Consider the following 21,455-nt stretch of genomic DNA (forward strand, 5'->3'; position numbering starts at 1 on the left):
ATATATATATATATATATATATATATATATATATATATATATGAATTCCACAGACTCTTATGACATGTTTGATGTGGTATTAAAGGCATACAGACTTCAAACAGCTTCCGGGTGTTTGTTTCTGAAAGTGTGTAAACGGTAACATACATACATCCATTATCCAAACCGCTTGTTGTACTGTATTTACTGTACTATATATCCAACATTTGTCTCAACATAACACATGGTAATAATCATCGTCAAATTCACGCCTCTCTAATATAAGACATGCTAACTAATTCATTCAAATGATGATGAGTTATTATGTTGATGTTTCTTTTGCCTTTTAATAGAACAAAAACGGGGTGGCGACTGAACGAAAACAGGAAACTAAATACACCTTCATTAATTAGACAATGACACATACTGAATTTGTTACCAAAACTTAAGAAGTCGTTTTACATCAGAGCATCCCTCCAGAGTACACTGCTGTATGGACAACATGATTAAGCAATTTGACTGTCTTATCCATACACAGAAACAAAAAGACTTGTTGTTCTGATGGCACTGACATGTTCAGTTATACACAAAATGTTTACTTTTGAGCCACGCAGGCCTACTAAGGATTTTGATCAAGAAAATGGCTTTTGCAACCATGATATTTTGCTAGTTTGTATGAATTGTTTTGGGAAATTATGTTTTGAAAATTTCAATTCTGATCTGTGAAATGGCACGGTAAAATCTTTGCATATCCTTATTGTTTTATGCCAGTCCTGATGTCTAATTTAGACCACCCATATCAGTGTACTTTTTCTTGGCAAACGAGTCGTTTTTTTCTATTTGTAATATCTTTTTTCAAACGTAATAATATCCAAATACCCCCAAAAAAGGTTTTCGTGTTTGGTCACGTGATCTTCCACATAATGCTGATTGTGGACTTGTTCTGCCGTACTTTAATATAAATGTAAATAAATATAAACTTTATAAATATACAAGAGGATACGCCACCGGGTAAATAGAAAGGAACAACGACCGACGAAATGTTTCACAACGCTCCTTTTTTTCTGAGCACTGACCACGTGACAGGCTCCCGTTTTTGATAGGTGGTTTTGAAATACGTCGCGTTACATCATTGGTCTATTTTGAATCTTACGTTGCATCGCGTCTGATTCGAAACTGTCTGCACAGTATTCTACTGAGCCTGTTGGAGTCCTGTGTCCACTGTCCTCCTAACTAAGCAGTGTATAACGACACGAGGCGACACATCTCAGTCAGGTAATGCTTGCTAATATTTAGTAGAGATTTTAGTAAGTAATACTGTTGTAATTTACATTTTAAAAACGAGCGTTGAAACCAGAGCAACGTTACTTTAGGGGAGGCTATGGTAGCCGTGGGAGTGCTGACGTTCGAGGTCAGCAAAACAAATTTAAAAAACTGAAAGAAGATTGAGTTTTACTAAAATGTTGGCATAATGAATAGCTACCGAGTTGTTTTTTTCTTCTTCTTAAATTGCTTGGGATGTTAACGAAGTGAATATTTTGCCATGACCACCGGCAACTCGCCACTTAGAGCTATTTGGCCGTGAATCTACAAGTATAAGTTCTGCGCCAGTTTGTGTACTAGCTCGTAGCGAACCCAGGACCCCGAAAGCGCCTGATCATGGGTTCAAATCTCGCTATTTTATCTCTTATTTTAACTTGACAATTTCTTGACAACAGCCTCTATGCTCGGAAGGTTAGGGTTTGACTGGCAATGCCTGTTAACGGCTGCTCTGACGGGGGATAGTTAGGGTTAGCCTGGTAATGCCGATAGCAGCCTCTCTTGGCAAAACAAAATGAAAACTTGGTGAAAAGACTAGAAGAGGGGGTAAAGCGAGGCAGGAACAACGCTCAGTGCATGACTCGGTCTGGCGATTGATTGATCAGAGCCGTTCACGGCAAAATAAGGCCAGCAGGAGAGTTGCTGGTCAAGGCAGATAAAAAAAATCCATTGCCCAATTATATTGCCAACTAAAATGTGTATCCCGATGAGGTAAAATCAATGCAAAACTACCTGCAGTGTTTCTCCAGACCTGACTGCATTTTCTCCCCCCAGCAATGGACGATTATTTGAGAATCGAGAAAATTGGAGAAGGTTGGTAGAACTGTTCCACTGATTTACTCTATGGAGTAATTCAGTTTCATACATGTTTGATGTTGTCTTGTATTTATTGAGTTACTTCCATAGAGTGCAGTTCATGCACGTACATCAGGTTCACTTGAACATCACTCCACTCATTGTCCCCCCCCCCCCCTCTCTAATGGCGTCGTTCTTGCAGGCACCTATGGGGTGGTATACAGGGGCAAACACAAAGCCACTGGTAAAATTGTGGCAATGAAGAAGATCCGCCTGGAAAGTGAGGACGAAGGGGTTCCCAGCACTGCAATCAGAGAGGTCTCTTTGCTTCAGGAGTTGAAGCATCCAAATGTTGTAAGGTATGCTCAGCGTGTGCATGAATTTTTTTTTTTTTAACTTTAGCTTTGTGATATTGTCAGAGAGTTGTCTTCTAAGACCCATTTAATTTGCCAGTTAATGTTGGTGAATTGGCTGGCACAATTTTTATTTTTAGGCAGTGGACGTTTTGCTGTAGCTCCTGGTAGCGCTCTTTTGCCGCGAATGGCTTTCATTGGTCAATCGCTGGACCGGCGACCATGCCTCGCCTTATTTCACCCACTTTTGTGTCTTCCCGCGAAGTTTTCTTTGTTTTGGGGAGCGCTAATGAATCACAAGTGTTTGACAAACCATCAAATGGAAGTAGAAGAAGTAGTCCGTAGCTTTGTGTAACTTTTACTGTAGTAGGACTCGTTTAGTATTTTTAGAGCAGCAAGATGTACAGTAAACGATCAGGATTATACTTTTGGCTCCAATGTGACGCAGCATTTTAGTTAAGGTAAGCCATTTAAAACGACTGCAAAAGGAAAAGCTTTTCCATAGTGCGTGTGTCTAAACGGCGTGTGTGTGTATTTTTCGAGAGGGCGACCCGCGTTGCGATCTGCTTGCATTAAAGCGCAGCCCATCTTTAAAGTTATTTAGCAACCGGCAGCTCCGAGCGGCTCATGCTTGAGCTGTTTCCTTTCTTTGTAAGCTCTGGGTTCCTTTTGGGGTACTCTGAATAACACCCGAGTGCCCGCTCGCCTCTGGCAAATTAATTTACAGGAAAAGCCGCATTAAAAGTGTTGATACGTGGTTTTATGAATCGACATTGGGCTATGAAAAGCAATATCGATTCGATATATTTTATACCCAGCCCTACTGTTGAATAATTTGGTCTGCTGCAAATAAATCTGATATAGCGAAGCTTCAGATTGTTCAAAACAAAGATGCCCAACTAGTGTTAAAATGTCCTCTCTCTCTCGCTCTCTCTCTCTCCTGGTGTTAAGGAAATGCACTGTGCCTTGTCCTGGCCTTTGTTTCAAGATAAGCTGCAGTATAATCTTTTTAAAGAAAGTGATCCTGAATGGTATACCTACTCTAATATTTTAAAATCTCTGATATTAGGGGTGTTAGAAAAAATCGATTCGGCAATATATCGCGATATTACAGCGCGCAATTCTCGAATCGATTCAATATGTGGCAGAAACAATTTTTAAACATACTTTTTTTTTTTATGGCAATATTCAACAAAACGTCTTACTTAGGGTTAGGATTCACACATTAAGCATGGACGAATGTTATATTAATGGCACATTAAGCCTTAATATTTGATTTCAGTGCTGTTCAAACATGAAACAGACTGCAACCTGAATTTTCAGATCAATAAATACACTTTCATACAAATCTTACAGTGTACATGTACAAGTTTACTGATTAGTATTTTCTAAATTTGAGTTTTAAAAAAATCGCAATAATCAATTTATAGATTCGTATCAGGATTAATTGAATCGTGATACAAATCGAATCGCCAGGTACTAGGCAATTCACACCCCTGTCTGATATGTAGGCCAGACACATTTTTATTCCACTCAACATGCTTGTAGCTAGTGTTGTTCCGATACCGGTTTAGGCATTAAAACAGCGGCATCCGCATCGGCAAGTACTAACAGTAACAAGTAACACGCCGATGCTATTATTTCCGACGCTAATATGGGACTTTGGATGTAGCATCATCTTCACTGATCTGTGATGTGTTGACTGCATGTCGAGCCAAGATATCCAATTGGCTCTTGGATGCTGTGAGCCAATGGCAGGGCAGCTTTTTCATGTTGAGAAATGTTGTGTAAACACACTGTTAATGATTTTTTTATTTTTATTTTATTTGATTGTACAGTCTCCTGGATGTCCTGATGCAGGAGTCTCGTCTCTATCTTATCTTCGAGTTCCTGTCCATGGACCTGAAGAAGTATCTCGACTCCATGCCTTCTGCCCAGTACATGGACCCGATGTTAGTCAAGGTAACCCATCTTTAAGTCCGTTTTTGTGCCATGCCCCTTTCATCACGCCATTGTCTCCCGATGTTGAATGAGTTGAGGCACATTTCTTGCATTACAAAAATCTCACAGAAAAAACCCCAAGCAAAAAATATCACAAAGAAATGATCTTAAAAGTGTCAAAAAAAAAATCCCAATAGTCCATGGTCCATTTCTTTAGGTTGGTCATGCCACATGCGATAATACTGTAATATTGAGAACGGGTATCCTTTTCATTCAAAATGACAAAATAAATTGCCATTTGCATTTTTACTTAAATTTAAAAAATAGTTGGATGAAGCAAAACTCTTCGTCCACAACATTTTTAACTCATTTACTGCCATTGACGCCTAATTTTTAATAATCTTTTCTTTTCTTTTTTTAAACCGTGAAGTCACGTGATTAGTTACAATTAATTTTAATCACCTGACGCCCCTAATTTTCAATAATCTTTTTTTTTTTTTAAAGAAGAAAAGATAAAAAATTTGGGGCGTCAGGCGATTACAATTTGTAATCGTAATTAATCGCATGACTTTACTAGTTAACTCACGATTAATCACAGATTTTATATCTGTTCTAAACGTACAATAAAAAAAATCTAGGTTTTCATACTCTTGTTAACAAAAGTGGGGAAAAAATGTAAATTAATAGAAATAGTTCAAATGAATTTTTGACGTTTATAGCCGTCAACGGCAGTGAATGAATTAAAAAGAAAAAGAAAAGATTACAAATTTGGAGCATCCGGCGATTAAAAGTTTAATCGCATGACTTCAATAATTAACTCGCAATTAATCACACATTTTATATCTGTTCTAAATGTACAATAAACACAAATCTAGGTTTTCATACTCTTGTTATCAAAAGCGATTTTTTTTTTAACTAATAGAAATAGTTCAAATGAATTTTTGCCGAGAATGAGTTAATCTTGAACCGTGTTTGCACGATTTTACCCCTCTAATTGGGAGTGTATATTACCCCCCCCCCCGTTTGATTCTCGTTAAATTATTTTTTTATTTTTATTTTTTTTTCTTCATGTGTTGTGCTTTGGTTGGTGGACATACAAAGCTGAGTACTCGTACGGCTGTGCTCTTTGTGCCACTGTTCATCCATTTTCTTTCATTAATTTTCATTTTCTTCTCACTGCCTCTTCAGAGCTACCTCTACCAGATTTTAGAGGGCATATATTTCTGTCATCGTCGTCGAGTCCTCCATCGAGACCTGAAGCCCCAGAACCTTTTGATTGACAACAAGGGAGTTATCAAACTGGCTGACTTTGGACTGGCTCGGGCATTTGGCGTTCCTGTCAGGGTCTATACCCACGAGGTGAGACTCGGTTTCATTTCACGCTTCCCTAAAGCCTGGTTCACACTTCGAGATTTTAAAATTGCCGGCAGGCCAACAAAGAGAAATTCTGAGAGACCCCTGCACACAATGGGAAGAAAAATACAATTTAAGCCGCACGTTCATATGCATAACAACACTTTTGAATATTATCCAAAATATTGTGAGTTTCGTTCTAATATTTTCAGACTATAGTCTCAAGAAAAACTATTTGCATAAGACATTAAATAGTAAATTTTCTACAACTAACACCCGTCCACTAAAATGAGCTCTGAGATGAATGCATCTTTGTATCTTTCCAGGTTGTAACCCTTTGGTATCGAGCGCCCGAGGTGCTCCTGGGTTCCTCCCGATATTCAACTCCTGTGGATGTTTGGAGCACTGCCACCATCTTTGCTGAACTCGCCACCAAGAAGCCACTGTTCCAAGGCGACTCTGAAATAGACCAGCTGTTTAGAATCTTCAGGTAGTGTTTATGCTTGAAAGTCAAAGCTCCACGCAGAGCCATTTGCATTTTTTTTCTTCAAACGGTTGAATTGTAAGGATTGGAATTTAAACTACTGTAAGTTTCTATTTGTCGATTTTGTTGTTGTTGTTGTTGTAGTTAATTCGTTGCTACACGTTGATGCAATGGGGAGGGGGGGGGGGATATTGTTCAGATTACTTTTAACTCATTCACTGCCATTGACGGCTATAGACGTCAAAAATAAATTTGAACTATTTCTATTAGTTTAAAAAAAATCCACTTTTGCTAACAAGTGTATGAAAACATAGAATTTTTTTTATTGTAGATTTTAAAAAGATATAAAGTTTGTGATTAATCGTTAACTAGTGAAGTCATGTGATTAATTAAAACAATTTTTTTAATAATCGCCTGGCGGGCCTAATTAAAAAAAAAAGTATTACAAATAAGGGGCGATTAATCGCATGATAATTTTATGTTATAAATGTACAATAAAAAATGGTTTTCATAAAAAAAAATTAATGAAAAATTGTTAAACTAATAGAAATAGTTCACATGAATTTTTGACGTCTATAGTCGTCAATGGCAGTGAATGAGTTAATAATGTCTAAGCATGCATTTTATAAAATTAATTATTGGATTGGTTTAAAGTGATGTGAAAATGTCCAGTTTCTTTTTAATACCGCTCTTTTTTTTTTTGGTTTGTTGTTATTTTTTTAGGACATTGGGCACGCCGGATAATGTTGTCTGGCCTGAAGTGGAAAGCCTACCTGACTACAAAAGCAATTTCCCAAAATGGAAGCCTAGCAACCTTGCGTCATCGGTGAAAAACCTGGATAAGAATGGTCTGGACCTACTGAAAGTAAGATTATTTATTCATATATGCGCAGCTCTTCTCCAAAACTACGTCTCTAGTATACATTTAGTTTATTCAGGGAAAACTCGGGGTTCTACCAGTTGAGTTCCCTCCCCTGTGACGAGACCACGGTAAAAGCGACAGTGGATTTAGTACCCAAAAGAAAGTCAGCATCCGAAATATGGAAGTATTTATTTTTTTATTACAGACTCCTTTGCCAGCATAACACCTCATGATAAGAAGTCCAAATAGCACCGACAAATCACGGATGCAATAACTTTTTACCTGGCGAAAGACGTGGTGCCATTCAACACCGTAACTAAAGAGGGGTAAAAAAAATAAAACAAAAAGATCCGCACGCTCGACAAGCCGTATGAAATGCTATCAGACGGACAATGCTGCAAACACGGTGAGGACAGCTGCCTTCAACGATTGGACCAGGGTGTAGTGCTTTGGGCGCAGGTTGCATTGTACAGTCGGTAAGTTAATATCAGTCAATTGTTAATATTTATATATAATAATAATAATAATAATAGTTCAAATGTCTTATCTTGACTTATCACCTAAAAGGTAGCTTGTTTTTAGACAATTTGCATCTATTATAATGCTAATGATAATAATAATTTACTTAGAAATAAGACAAATATTTATCATATATAGTATTAATATATAAGATGTAGAGTTTTTGCATTGGAATAAAACATTAAAGGAGTAGGCTACCACCCCCCCCCCCCCCATTTTTTTTAAAAACTTTTTTATATTGATTACTCATGCCATGTAGACTTCGGTACAGTACAATCTTTTTTTTTTTTTTTTTTTTTTGTATTTGCCACATTCCTAAGACAAAAATTGGATTTGAAAAAAAAAATCCCCCCCTTCATTACAATGGAGACCAAATGCAATGCACATTTGATATTCTATGAATACAACAGTGTCATGGTGAGTAATCAAATTCTTCCCAAACATCTGGTGAAAATTCTTCTGTTTTTAATATTGCAATATATATCGCAGGCCCCCCCCCAAAAATCGCAATGTCCGTTTTTTTTCCCTATATCGTGCAGTGAGTGAACAACAACCGTGCATTGGTGATTTTTATAAGTAAGCATTCCATCGTGGGGTTTTAATCCCTGCATAACACGGCGTGCCTGCTCGCAGTTTTGCTAGTCGATGTCCATTTGTCTCGCAAAAGCCACATTTGGATGCGAAAAATGCGGGGGATCGTTTGTTTCGAGCCTTGAGCTAGAGGATGTACTGTTGCTTGACTGTGTTGTGCGCTAAACGCTTTAAGTTCAAACCCTTATCCCAACAAGGCTGATTGTTTCCGAAAGCAATAAAGTCAACGTGGTTTTGGGGCCACCGCTGACAGTTAACGTTGTCCGTCTCCTCTCATTTCCCAGAAAATGTTGGTCTACAATCCTCCCAAAAGGATCTCAACGCGTGAGGCCTTGACTCATCCTTATTTTGATGATTTGGACAAGTCGACCCTGCCTGCAGCCAACATCAATCAAATCTAACAGCTGCTTCACTTCCAAATACACGCCCAACCGCAATCAATATTTTATGCTGTAAATACTTTTGTGTGTGTGTGTGTGTGTGCTCGTGCTAAACTTTTTACAAGTGTTTGTCATCAGGTTTTTTTTTTGTTTTTTTTTTCAATAAAGCAATACTTATCTCTTTTCACAGAACCTTTACCCCAGTGTAATGTTTTGTTTGTGCTTGGTGGATACGGATACTATATACTGCATGGATTCACCTTTCATTTAAGGAGGAATAAATTCATTGCGTGAAGACCAGGACACAGAAATTCATTATGGACAAAATATTATGTTCTTACTGTTGAAAATGGCTCTCTTTAAAAACGCCATTCAGACAGGAGAGGCTTTTTTGGGGGGGATGGGGAAGCATGGTTGGCTTTCACATCAATTTTAATCATATAAAATGTTTTAACAATCAAGTAAATGTTCATTTAACATGTATTTAGGTTTATGTCACTGAATTGTAGACCAAACTAGTAGCCTCTATGAATATAAATTTTCTTGACAAAATGAAATATTTTCAACATGTCTGATGAGATCACCCCTTTAAGATGGTTGCATTACTCGTGAGTTGACATGCAGCATTGAAGCCATTTAATGAGAATAGGATGAGCTGTCGGATAATTCATGAATGGAAGTTCAGAGTTAAATAGTTTTCACGCAAAAAATATTTAATATTTGCTAATATGATGTCGAAAAAAAATTTATTTGAACAATTCTCCATTTTTCTCTACTCAATCCTGTGATTTGGTTTCTTAATCAAATGGTATTAATTAAACTAGTCCTGAAATTCGACTCCAACTGGAAGAGAAGAACACATAGTCATTTTTTTAGTTTAAGTTCTATGTACAGTTATTTCAATTGATGCATTGTTTAATTTAATATAGTTTTAATGTTAAAAATACCATGTATAAAGTTATAAAGGCTTTCAATAAAACGGAATACTTTTTAAGAATACTCTGCCTCTTTTGATTCACGCATGCTTAAAACATGATTAATTAGCACGACATACGTGTGTTATTTTTTTTTATGACAGGTGCGATACAATAAAAGGTAGTTATCTGGAACTCCATACCAGTAGTTGGCGGCAATGCACTTAAACGTGTTATTCGTCAACCACTGTTGAACACTAAGAGAAGACGTAGAAGAAGACGAAGACGGAAATAAACATTTCTGTTTGGATTTGGATCCCACGTTTCAAGAAAAGCGACTTGTTTACGCCACAAGATCCTAGCTTGCTTGCTCCGATGTGTCAGGTCGTCGAAACCTATCATGATCACTTGGAGCAGGAGGAGGTCCCAAGGTATTTGTTTGTTTAAATTTCGTTACACAATTATGAAAGTTGGTAGTTTAGGCAAACGGAGGATGACTGAAAGGAGTGACGTGACACTTGAGCATTCATGTTGTGGGTATTTAGACGTCATTACGAAGCAACGTGACTTTAGTTTGACTAAGCACATATTTAAATATGATCAGGGACTTAAATTGTTCACTACAGCAGTAGCACGCGATCGGTTCCATGAAGCTGGTCGACATGCAATTTGTTCGGACTTTAATTATATATATACATATATATATAAATGAGCTTTCACTTGAAAGGCATTCAAAGCGCTTGACACTGCCTTACCTCTGCCGATTATGTAAAAAAAAATATTTAATGCAAACAATTGTGTCCCCACAGCATTTGTGTGTGAATATTTGTTGTTTGAAGGAAAAACACTCCCGAAGTCGATGCTAACCTTCCTGTTAGCATCTGAATGGGATCTTCCCTTCACTTTTAGCATTAGCGCTAGGCTAGCAATGTTTTAAAAACGAAGCATGTTTTGTATTTAAATATACAGTGGATGTCATTCTTATAGTCGTGTGTTTCGCTTTAAAGTTAACTTCAACTGGGGTGTCATTAAACAGCTTAGGGACAACAGAATAACATACGCTACACACTTGCTAGTTGCTAATGCTACGCAAGCAAAATGGTGCATTCAGTGTACTTTCACAGTGTCGGAAACTTCGGTTTTCTTCAAAGATAATGTTTTAAGAGTATAATAAAAATAATCGGCCATTTGGCCCAATTGGCCGATTGTTTTGACCGATATTTGAAGGGTAATAATTGTCAGATTATAATCGGTGGCCGATTAATCGGTCAGGCCCTAAAATAAATAACAGAGCAAAGGATTAAGAAAAATAAATTCTACTTTACATATCAACAAAAGTCATTTAAAATATAGCTATAGCTAATAATATATTTCACAGAGGGTTGTTGAATTTGGAAGTAATTTGCCTATCAAGTTTCTCATGATGACTACTTGATCTCGTAGCCCGTCGAAGAAATGCGTCAAATGCAAGGACCAGGTTCCTGTTGTGGCCATCAGAGCAGGGGACCAATACTGCAGGTAAGGTACACAAATACATCAGTATAGCTCAACCGTTGGTCTTTCCAGCCAGGGTACGACATTACGACATGAAGTGTTTATGGTTGGTGGTCCGACATGGGCCAAGTTGTGTTGGCCCTGTCACAAGTTGTACTGGTCGTATATTCATCATGATTTCCCCCAGTGTTTTATTAGCCCGGCGGCACACCAAGCTTTTCTTGCAATTTAACCTTCTTCTTCTTCTTCTTCTTCTTTTTTGTTTGTTTTTGCATTTGCTTGTGTAGGGACTGTTTTGAACAGTACTTCCACCACAAATTCAGGGCCATACTGGGCAAAAACAGAGTGATTTTCCCTGGAGAAAAGGTATGATGTTTTTTTCCCCCCTTTGCCTCTAATATGATAATACACATCAATTTAGTTTTTATGCTGCAAAAGACAATGCATGACATCGTAGAGCAGTCTATTTAGCCTGTGCCACAGTCCTTTCTCCTTAGATATTCTTGCATATTTTATTTTATTTTTTTGAACTTTTTCTTTCTCTTTTTTTTAAAACCAGGAACAGTCCCACTAAGTTATAATAACTCTTCTCGCAGGGAGTTGTGGCCAAGACAGGATAAGCATAAGAAGTCTTAGTATAAACTTGGGTGATCTCCAGCACTTTTACACCTCTTTGCATTGTGCAACAATTTTAGTACATGCAACACACCCACCAACAGTGTGGGCAATATGTTGGTTAACACTCAATTAGGCGCCCACTAATTGGGATGGTAGTAAATCAGGCCCAAAGTGTTTTATTTCAACTACACTCCTATGAGTATTATTATTTTTCTAATCTTAGGTGCTGCTGGCTGCCTCTGGGGGTCCTTCTTCTTCTTCGATGCTAAGACAAGTCCAAGAGGTCTATCTGCACCATTTGTATCACTATGAATTACTGTATTCCAATGGGGAAACTAAAACCTGATTTGATGTTGCTTAAGACTATCTTGACGTATTATCTATTGCTTTGTGTGGGGTAATTTAGTACAGTAATATATTCTACAGTATTTAGGCAGTAATGAAGGGATATAACAAGTTACTCATATTATTACAGTTACTGAGCACCAAAACAAATGACAATTTTGCGGCCAGTCAAAATTAATCACCAAAACTAAAGGAGAAAGTGTGCAATTATGTTAATTTTCCTGTTAAGTTAGATCTTACTAGCCTAATAGGAGTCGCACACCAAACATAGGCCAAATAATCTCGTACAAATGCTTTATTATTATTTTTTACAAGTTTTTACACGAATTAAAAAAAAAAGTAACTTAAACTTAGAGTAACTTAACTCATTCGCTGCCATTGACGGCTATTGACGTCCAAAATTAATTTGAACTATTTCTATTAGTCTAACATTTTTTTCCACTTTTGTTAACAAGAGTGAAAACGTAGACATTTTTTATTGTACATTTATAACAGATATAAAATTTCCAATTAATCGTAAGTTAACTCGTGAAGTCATGCAATTAATTACGATTAAAAAATTTACTTGCCTGACGCTATTAAAGTAAAGAAAATATTATTAAAAATTAGGAGCGTAATTAATTGCATGACTTCACGAGTTAACTCACAATTAATCACAATTTTTTTTAGTCTGTTCTAAATGTACAATAAAAAAATCTAGGTTTTCATACTCTTGTTAACAAAAATGGGAAAAAATTTAAACTAATAGAAATAGTGAAAATTAATATTTGACGTCTATAACCGTCAATGGCAGTGAATGAGTTAAGTAACTTGCCCGTGTGCGTGTGGTGCAGCGAACAAGCATGGTTGCTTGACGATGCTGATCTGAAACGACTGGCTCACCTTAAACTACAGTATTCTTTATAGCCCAGCACAAAGCTACCTAGAATCTAAAATCTGTACAAATCAATAATAATTAAAGCTTTGCTTTCCGTCCCCACTTCCAGGGTTTGAGTCAGAACGCTCACAAGAAGTTGAGATTCACGCCAGGCATTGTCTACATTGATGGTAATATATAGTCCAAACTGAAGCTTGCTTGGAGAAATAAGACTGAATGCGTTTTGTTTTTTTATAGAGGGCGGTGCTTTGAATCAGTCTGTGGAGGAGAGACGGCAAACGGTGGCAAAGATGAAAGAGATTTTTAAAGCCACAGGATTCCCCTTCCACATTGTGCCCCTGGAACAGGTTAGCTGCGATATAAAATGAGTTAATCTCATAACACTTTTCTCGCCAGATTTTGGATGAAATATAGCTGCTTCATTCGCGCCACAACGCAACATTAGAAGAGGACGGTCTTGTTCCACTAATTTAAAAAAAATTGCATGAACATCACTTGGTGGTTTTGCTAAAACGTTGTCTTATGCTAAATGCTAAATGCTCTTATCTTGGTTCACAGATCAACAGCTGTAAAGAATCAAGGTTTAGGATTACTAACCCACGTTCAGAAACCTTCGACTGTGTTTGCCAGCGCGGCGGGTCTAAAGTACTGTAATGTCTCAATTTGATTCATGATTGTACTCTTCTCACTTTGTAGGTTTTTGACCTCCCCGGTTCAGTTATAACGACGGCTCCTCCTTCCTCGCCGCAACCAGAAAGTTCCTACAAAGCATCTGTGGATCACTTCATTCGCAATAATCGCTCCAGCTGTTTGATGCCAGAGCAGAAGCATGACACGTCGCCTAATGTCCAAGAGTGCCAAACTCAGTTACTGCAGCAGCTTATTGACTCGTCTAAAACATTGACAGCCAAAGAAGAAATACTGAGCATGTTAAGGTACCGTATATTAGTTCTTTATTTACACTTGTGCCCAGATGCATTTGGATTATTTACTTTTGTACACAATAAAACAATACCATTTTATTTGAACTAAATTTTCAGCTTTAGCAGCTTTCACAAAAATGTGGCTTTTAGTGCTTTATGCAGAACCCATGTTTTATTAAGGGGCTGACAAATATTCTTGTTTTAAAATCAATTTTGGTGGTGAAATGAGTTTGGCTTGCCCTTGTTGCTGTCATGACTTTTTCCTTGCATTACTAAAGCAGATTTTTTTTTCCCCCTCCCTTGCTTAAATTGAAAGGAGAGGCGCCGCATGACCATTTTGGTCATTTGCACATGCATATGGCGTGCCACCCTCCACTGGCTCAGACACGTTTCTTCTATGAAGTAGTTATTCACATTTTTTTTGGTTCTTGAACATTTCCTTATACATAATATATATATATATATATATATATATATATATATGCTGTATTATACTAAATTACAAGATGAAAATGCAGGAGCCCGATTTAACATGTAAAAATGTTAAAGTAATTGAAAAATGTCATTTAACTCTTTCAAACCCAAAAACGTATAAATCCGTTGTTTAATACTTTGTCCTGCACTCCCGAAAACGTATTTATACGTTTTATTTTTAAATGTTTTTTTAAAATACATACAGAAGGCTTTGATACAGCATCTGACATGAAGAGGTAGCTTAAAGCAATGGTCGTTATTGCAAAAAAGCAAGGTGGCAGCAGAGTATAAGAGATCAGCCAGGGCTATGATGCAAGAAGCTCTTTTTGCCAGTGTTTTCAACAGGTTTGTGAATAATGACGAAACTAAGCTAAATTCTAATGCTAATTGCTGCAAAACAGATACAAATACATAGATACAACTTTTTTTTCTGATGAAAGAAGAGACTCTGATCTTTCTTTTGGGAGATTCCATGTTTTTATAGCAATGGGACACAATGGCTGGGAGTGAATGAGTTAATAGTATTTCATTTACATTTCAAACCATTAAAAGCAACACAGCTCAAGCGCTTCCATAGGCAAATATGGGTTCATAGCTTGTTTGGTGTGGCCACTTTTGTTTATAGGCATTCAGTTAGTTGTATGTAAATGTTCTTCATAAAAAGATATAACAAAAACCTAACAATCCACTGTGTGTTTTTCTTAGACAGCATCTTTTAGTGCACACAGCCCGTTGTGAAGGCTACAGCAAATTGATGTTCGGAGACAACTGCACCAGGTTGGCTGTTAAGCTTCTTATTAATATTTCATTGGGCAGAGGAGCACAGCTCGCTCAAGACGTGGTAAGTGTAGTTTTATATATGTTGATGTTTATTAGAGGTAAAAGTGAAGTACCAAATTGCTGTGTTTTTTGCTTTTTTTTTAACAGAGTTTCTCAGACTCTCGCTATGGTGACATTATATCACTGAGGCCAATGAGGGACTATTCTGCAAAAGAAATAGCCTATTATAACCATATCTTCAATGTCCCTTCTGTTTTCACACCAAACCTGCACACTAAGGTAAGCTCAGTCAATCGATCTATACCGAAACAAAGTTTGACAAAAAACATTTACAATTGTTGATCCAATCAATGAATATATTGTTTACCGTGAGTACTGTAAAGGCCTCAATACATCTATCGGAAGTCGCAAAGTGTCTGGGTTGGCCGTATGTTTAATTTTGCTCATGTTGCACATTATCACTCTTCGCATTTGGACGTAATTATAAGAACAGAAGATGAATTAATGTTTCAAGAGAGATCGGCATTGTATTACATTACCGTTGGAGGGTTTGATGATTGATGAAACCCAACTATGGCAAGACATTGAGACCCAACTGGATATATGTTGGGATTTACTTTTTTATTACACGATACTCTGTTAAGAGCCTGATGGTGTGCTTTGAATGGGAATATATTGTTGTGTATGCACTGTTTACATTTTTATATCCCGCCCCCTTAACTCATTCACTGCCATTGACGGCTATAGACGTCCAAAATTAATTTGAACTATTTCTATTAGTTAAACTTTTTTTTTCTCCACTTTTGATAACAAGAGTATGAAAACCTAGAACAGATATAAATTTTGTGATTAATCGTGAGTTAACTATTGAAGTCATGCGATTAATTACTATTAAAATTTTAATCGCCTGATGCTCCAAATTTTTAATCTTTTCTTTTTAATTCATTCACTTCCATTGACGGCTATAACGTCAACAATTTATTTTAACAATTTTTATTAGTTTAACATAATTTTTCGACTTTTGTTAACAAGAGTATGAAAAACTATAATTTTTTTATTGTACATTTCGAACAGATGTCAAATTTGTGATTAATCGTGAGTTAACTAGTAAAGTCATGCAATTAATTCCGATTACAAATTCTAACCGCCTGACGCCCCTAATTTTTAATCTTTTTTCATTTTAATTTTTTTCAAAAAGAAAAAAAGATTATTGAAAATTAGGGGCGTCAGGTGATTAAAATGAATTGTAACTAATCGCGTGACTTCACTCGTTAACTCGCAATAATAATAAAAAAGAAGAAAAGATGAAAAATTAGGCGTCAATGGCAGTGAACGAGTTTTAAGAGCTTTCTGGTTTCCTTTTTCTAACAATGAGGAATAGTGATTACTGCCGCCGATGGTATGGAGGGGGATTACTTCTCACACATGTGCAGAAGGTACTTAATAATTGCGTCAGTGTCAATCTGTTGCGCTTTGCACTTTGGTCATTTTTCTGGCACGGTCATGCTGACGCCAAAGGCGGTAGGCGTCGGTCACATTTGGCTGATTGGCGTATCGAGGCCTTTATATTCCTTGTGTCCAACAGAATAAAGAAAAGGCCAGTATCCAGCGTTTGACCGAGAGCTTTGTCAATAAACTGCAAGTTGATTTCCCATCTACGGTCAGCACTATCTATAGGTTAGTCTGATATTTCCGTTGGTCAATGATACAATACTTAACTCATTCACTGCCATTGACGGCTATAAACGTCCAAAATTCATTTGAACAATTTCTATTAGTTAAGCTTTTCCCCCCACTTTTGTTAACAAGAGTATGAAAACCTAGATTTTTTTAATTGTACATTTACAACAGATATAAAATTTGTGATTAATCGTGAGTTAACTAATGGAGTCATGCGGTTAATTACGATTAAAGATTTTAATCGCCTGACGCCCAGAATTTTTAATAATCTTTTTTTTTTTATTCATTCGCTACCATTGACGGCTATAAACGTCCAAAATTCATTTGAACTATTTCTATTAGTTTTGTTAACAAGAGTATGAAAACTTAGAATTTTTTATTTTACATTTAAAACATAAAATGTGTGATTAATCGTGAGTTAACTCGTGAAGTCATGCGATTAATTACGCAAAAAAATTATAATCGCCTGTCACCCCTAATTTTTAATAATAATTTTTTTAATGAATTTATGGCAGTGAATTAGTTAATGTCAACTGTCTCCCTCTGGATCGTTGTAATGATGACAAATGTCTGTTTTCACTTGCAAAACTGATGAAAATCTTGCTTCGTCCTGAAGAACAAGTGAAAAGCTGCAAACAACTTCGAGGAGCTCGACTTCTGCGAACCCTTGCCACAGATGTTTGCTCTGTATGTCGTCTCTGGATACAACAGTCGGTGAGTCTTGAAATAAAAAAAAATACCCAAAATAATTGTCCTCATGCTGTTGTTGCCTGTAAATGAATCCGGCAAGTTGTAATCTTTTTAATTCAATTAAATTTAATCCAGAGCATACTGTTGAAAATGATTTGCTGTTTGATGCTATTAGTTTCTCTAAATTTGCAATATTATTCATCTATCTAAATGGTTTCTCTAAAACATTGAATATATTTAAAATTCATGCAACCTAAATGAGTTAACTCAACCATTTTATCATTCTCTAGAAAATGCTTCAGCCTTCCAGTCCACTCTAATTTCTGAACGCCTGTCCCAGGCCAAATCTGTTGGGGCCAACAGTGCTTCATTTCCCAGACAAAACGCAGGTACGGTACACTTTTAATGACTTTTCAGCAATACAGTGGACCCCCCACTATTCACGGGAAATAGGGTCGGGGCTAGCCGGCAAATAACAAAAATCCATGTGTTATTGGCTGCCATTATTAATGCATTAGAGAGAAAAAACTAAACTAAAAAAATGTAACCAAACAATTCTTGTGAGGGAAAAAAAAACACTCGAGTCAAAAAACAACAACGCAAACATAAATGTAAACTTTTTTTTTCTCTTGGGGGGGGGGGGGGTAGGTGAATCAAGTATGTGGGGGGTCTACTTAACCCTAGTCCACGTTTGTACGTCATTTATTTCCGATTTGCTAAACATCTAATATACTGAATAAATGAAGTAAGCAGCAGTGGTTTTAGCAGAACTGACCGGACCAATGTGTTTTACCTACCTTAAAATAAGGTTGGTATCGGCACCGATACCTGGTATCGGTACTTGCCCATCCCTAGCCATCAATATAAAATATTTCATAGGTGGTGGGCTCGAGTCATTGACTTGAGTCACCAATTTAGGTCCTAGAACCATAGGTGTAGTAGTGGTCCTGGGAGCAGTGGGTATACTCTCAAATTGCATTTGTATTTTTTTAGTAGTAGTCCAAAAAAAACGTCCCGTTTACGATAAAATGACTTGTAAGAAAAATCTGTAATTTTGTCATCGGTCATCACTTGATTGATTTGTTTATAGTTATTACTGGTAACACAAACGGCCTGAATTAATCAGAAATGAATTTTCCGCGAGACAAATATACAGCATAAATGATAAATAAATGTAACAAGTGAACAATGAACAAATATTGTGAAAAACAGTCAGTCAGATCTCAATATCTCCATTCCTGTTTTAACTTTAAAAATTAACTACCAGCGTAGCTACTAAAACAAAACTAGATCATGTAGGTAAGTGTATTATAACCAGCAGTGCCCTCTCCGGAGTTCCAAAGCACACCGCAAGTAATCTCAGGTGTTGTGTGTGAGACGCGTTTCAGTTGAGCCATTTGTGATTTCATAGTTTGTGAAAGCTAAATTAACTCATTCACTGCCATTAACGGCTATAGACGTCAAAAATTCATTTAAACTATTTCTATTAGTTTAACATTTTTTTTCCATTTTTGTTCTCAAGAGTATGAAAACCTAGATTTTTTTTCTGTACATTTAGAACAGATATAAAATGAGTGATTAATCGTGAGTTAACTCGTGAAGTCATGCGATTAATTATGATTACAAATTTTAATAGCCTAATTTTTAATAATCTTTTCTTTTTAAACATTTTATTTTATATATTTTTTAAACAGATTACAAAAAATTAGGGGCGTCAGGCGATTACAATTTTTAATCGCTTGACTTCACTAGTTAACTCACGATTAATCACAAATACAATAAAAAAATACAATTTAAAAAAATCTAGGTTTTCATACTCTTGTTAACAAAAGTGGGAAAAAATGTTAAACTAATAGAAATAGTTAAAATGAATTTTTGACGTCTATAGTTGTCAATGGCAGTGAATGAGTTCATGCTTTATGGAATACGCAAAAATAAATTTGCACTCAAATGTCATTTACTTTCAGAATTGATAAGTCCCAATACACAGTGTTGCTCCGAAGGCAAAGGACAATATTGCGATAGAATTGTGGAAGACGGAGGCTGCTGTTCTGGTATCAGGTACACTTGTCCATTAATGTTATTTATTTTATTTATTTCTCAAATGTGAGGCTTCTTTTGCTCACGTTCATGTTAAACTTTGTCTTTTGACTTTGTGTCGAAAATTTTTTCCACTGTGTAACTCGTATGTCGTAGGGTCCCTGACACAACTGATATCAGAGGCCTGCTGTGTTACAGTTGTCAGTTGACCATCAAAGACATGGTGAGTGATTGTATTGATTTTTGTGTGCGCGAGAAGAAATACACACATTGTGAGAGGGATAAGTGTATGAAACTTTTGGAATTTCTATATATATATATATATATATATATATATTTTTTTTTTTTTAAAACATTTTTAGAATTGTAAAATACAACTTCACCCTAGTCTCCACAAATATATGCATTATTATTACAGTTCTAAATTTGCTGCGTTGCGACTCATTAGTCGTGCGTTAAAGGAACTTTAAATCGACGCACTAGTTTTGACACCCCTGATTACTCGTAATGTGTATATGGACATCATCCATGGGCCCTATTCCGACTGCTCATGCCACAGCAGGAATAACGTTTCCCATCCCTTCTGCCTCATTTTCCTTGCAGTCTTCAGCAGATTGTCTCCCTCAATACATCTTGTCAGAGGCTCAGATAAGACAAAGGAGGTAAGCTGATGGTTTATACGCCCTTGTTTCATTATTATATTTTGTTTCACTACACACAGCGATAAATAAACGGTCGAGCGACCAGGCGTTGCTAGTTTCGCTCACGTTGTGACCTCCCTTTTTTTTTTTTTTTAGGTCTCGCATGAGAGAGGAAATCAGCGAGTTTCTGCTGGAGGATTAGTTAGGATGGAAAGTTTTTGACAGAACAGATGTGAAGCTAAATAATTGACTGTGGCAGGAACCTTTTTTTTTTTTCTATCTGCAAGAGAAAGTTTTGGTACCCTATTGCAGTTTTTTTTTTTTTTACCTTTTTGACCTTGGGGCCCCCAAACGTTTCCTGTGCCAACATGCTTGGGGCCCCATTCATATATGATTTGTTTACTTTTAGTATGTTTGTATTCAATAACTAAATCACATCCACTTACAGTTTAAAAACAGATAATTAAAAAAAAATCGAATAACCTTATACACTGTGATCATCAAAAATACATTTATTGATGATTTGTCAACTTTGTCACCCAACAAGTTGCCAAACAGGCAAACAATTCCTGAAATAAATTAAGCTTAGAGTCTGCTTGACTGGTTGTGTTCTTGTCTTTCCAGTTGAACTTTGTTGGAGTTGGATAGATGCACTTTAAATGTACAGGATTAATTTAATCTAACACAGCAACATCCCCAGCTATAAGAGGGTGTGCGCAATTGTGCAACCATATTATGTTATAAGGTGGTGTGTGAATTAAATCACAATGGTAAGAAGAAAAAAAAATGTTTTGAAATGATTTAGTGATTGGTCTTCTGATTGCTTAATTGTGTAAACAGCCACGTCCCCAGTAATGAGGGTGTGCACACTTTTGCAAACACATCTGTGTAATCCCCCTTTTCTTCTTCAGGTTTTTGGTCACAATGGTTATATGTTTTTAAATGATTGATTCCCCACTCACCCCTAAAAAAAAGAAGAAAAAAACTTTGTATATCTATCCACTGCATGCTGGCTGTGCATAATGATAAAAACAGTTGGGTAAAAAAATAACAACTTGGGTAAAAAAAAAAGAAGGGTTATTTTGTATAAAACAACACAGAAAGTTGGGTCAAATTGACCAATAAAGCGGATCGGTCCATTTTTAATCCATAATTGGGTTACTTTTGATCCAACTTTTTTAGAGCGTGCTACACCAATTTAAAACGTTTGACCCTATTTAAATTAGTTGTATCTCTTTATTGTCATAAGTTTTAAAATGCTACTTGCACTCTTTGCGATCCTGTTGACTGCATCGTGGAGTAAATAATACATTTAAATAATAAGAATAAATGATTTGTTTTCAATAGGCAAAGTCCAAAGCTGAAAAAGACGAGAAGACATTCACTCTGATTTGTCGCTTGG

The 21,455-nt window shown here is 36.5% G+C and overlaps 2 protein-coding genes across 2 annotated transcripts; both read left to right on the plus strand.

The window, feature by feature from the left end:
* Positions 1–1,125: 1,125 nt before the first annotated feature.
* Positions 1,126–8,776, plus strand: cdk1 (cyclin dependent kinase 1). The gene is made up of 8 exons (XM_086092658.1): positions 1,126–1,254; positions 2,074–2,112; positions 2,297–2,453; positions 4,286–4,409; positions 5,577–5,747; positions 6,068–6,231; positions 6,949–7,090; positions 8,482–8,776. The coding sequence occupies exons 2-8, from the start codon at positions 2,076–2,078 to the stop codon at positions 8,596–8,598; spliced, it is 912 nt and encodes a 303-aa protein (XP_085948784.1). The 5' UTR covers positions 1,126–1,254; positions 2,074–2,075; the 3' UTR covers positions 8,599–8,776.
* A 1,001-nt stretch (positions 8,777–9,777) lies between these two features.
* On the plus strand, positions 9,778–20,648 carry ctu2 (cytosolic thiouridylase subunit 2 homolog (S. pombe)). The gene is made up of 16 exons (XM_086093601.1): positions 9,778–9,922; positions 10,935–11,009; positions 11,273–11,351; positions 11,827–11,886; positions 12,935–12,995; positions 13,063–13,172; positions 13,522–13,760; positions 14,928–15,063; positions 15,150–15,281; positions 16,588–16,679; positions 17,299–17,396; positions 17,663–17,761; positions 19,340–19,433; positions 19,569–19,635; positions 20,016–20,074; positions 20,210–20,648. The coding sequence occupies exons 1-16, from the start codon at positions 9,867–9,869 to the stop codon at positions 20,253–20,255; spliced, it is 1,503 nt and encodes a 500-aa protein (XP_085949727.1). The 5' UTR covers positions 9,778–9,866; the 3' UTR covers positions 20,256–20,648.
* The last annotated feature ends 807 nt before the right edge of the window (positions 20,649–21,455 follow it).

This window comes from Leptonotus elevatus, chromosome 13, assembly GCF_054856555.1.
Source record: "Leptonotus elevatus isolate MCC_2025b chromosome 13, RoL_Lele_1.0, whole genome shotgun sequence".
Classification (NCBI taxonomy): Eukaryota; Metazoa; Chordata; class Actinopteri; order Syngnathiformes; family Syngnathidae; genus Leptonotus; species Leptonotus elevatus.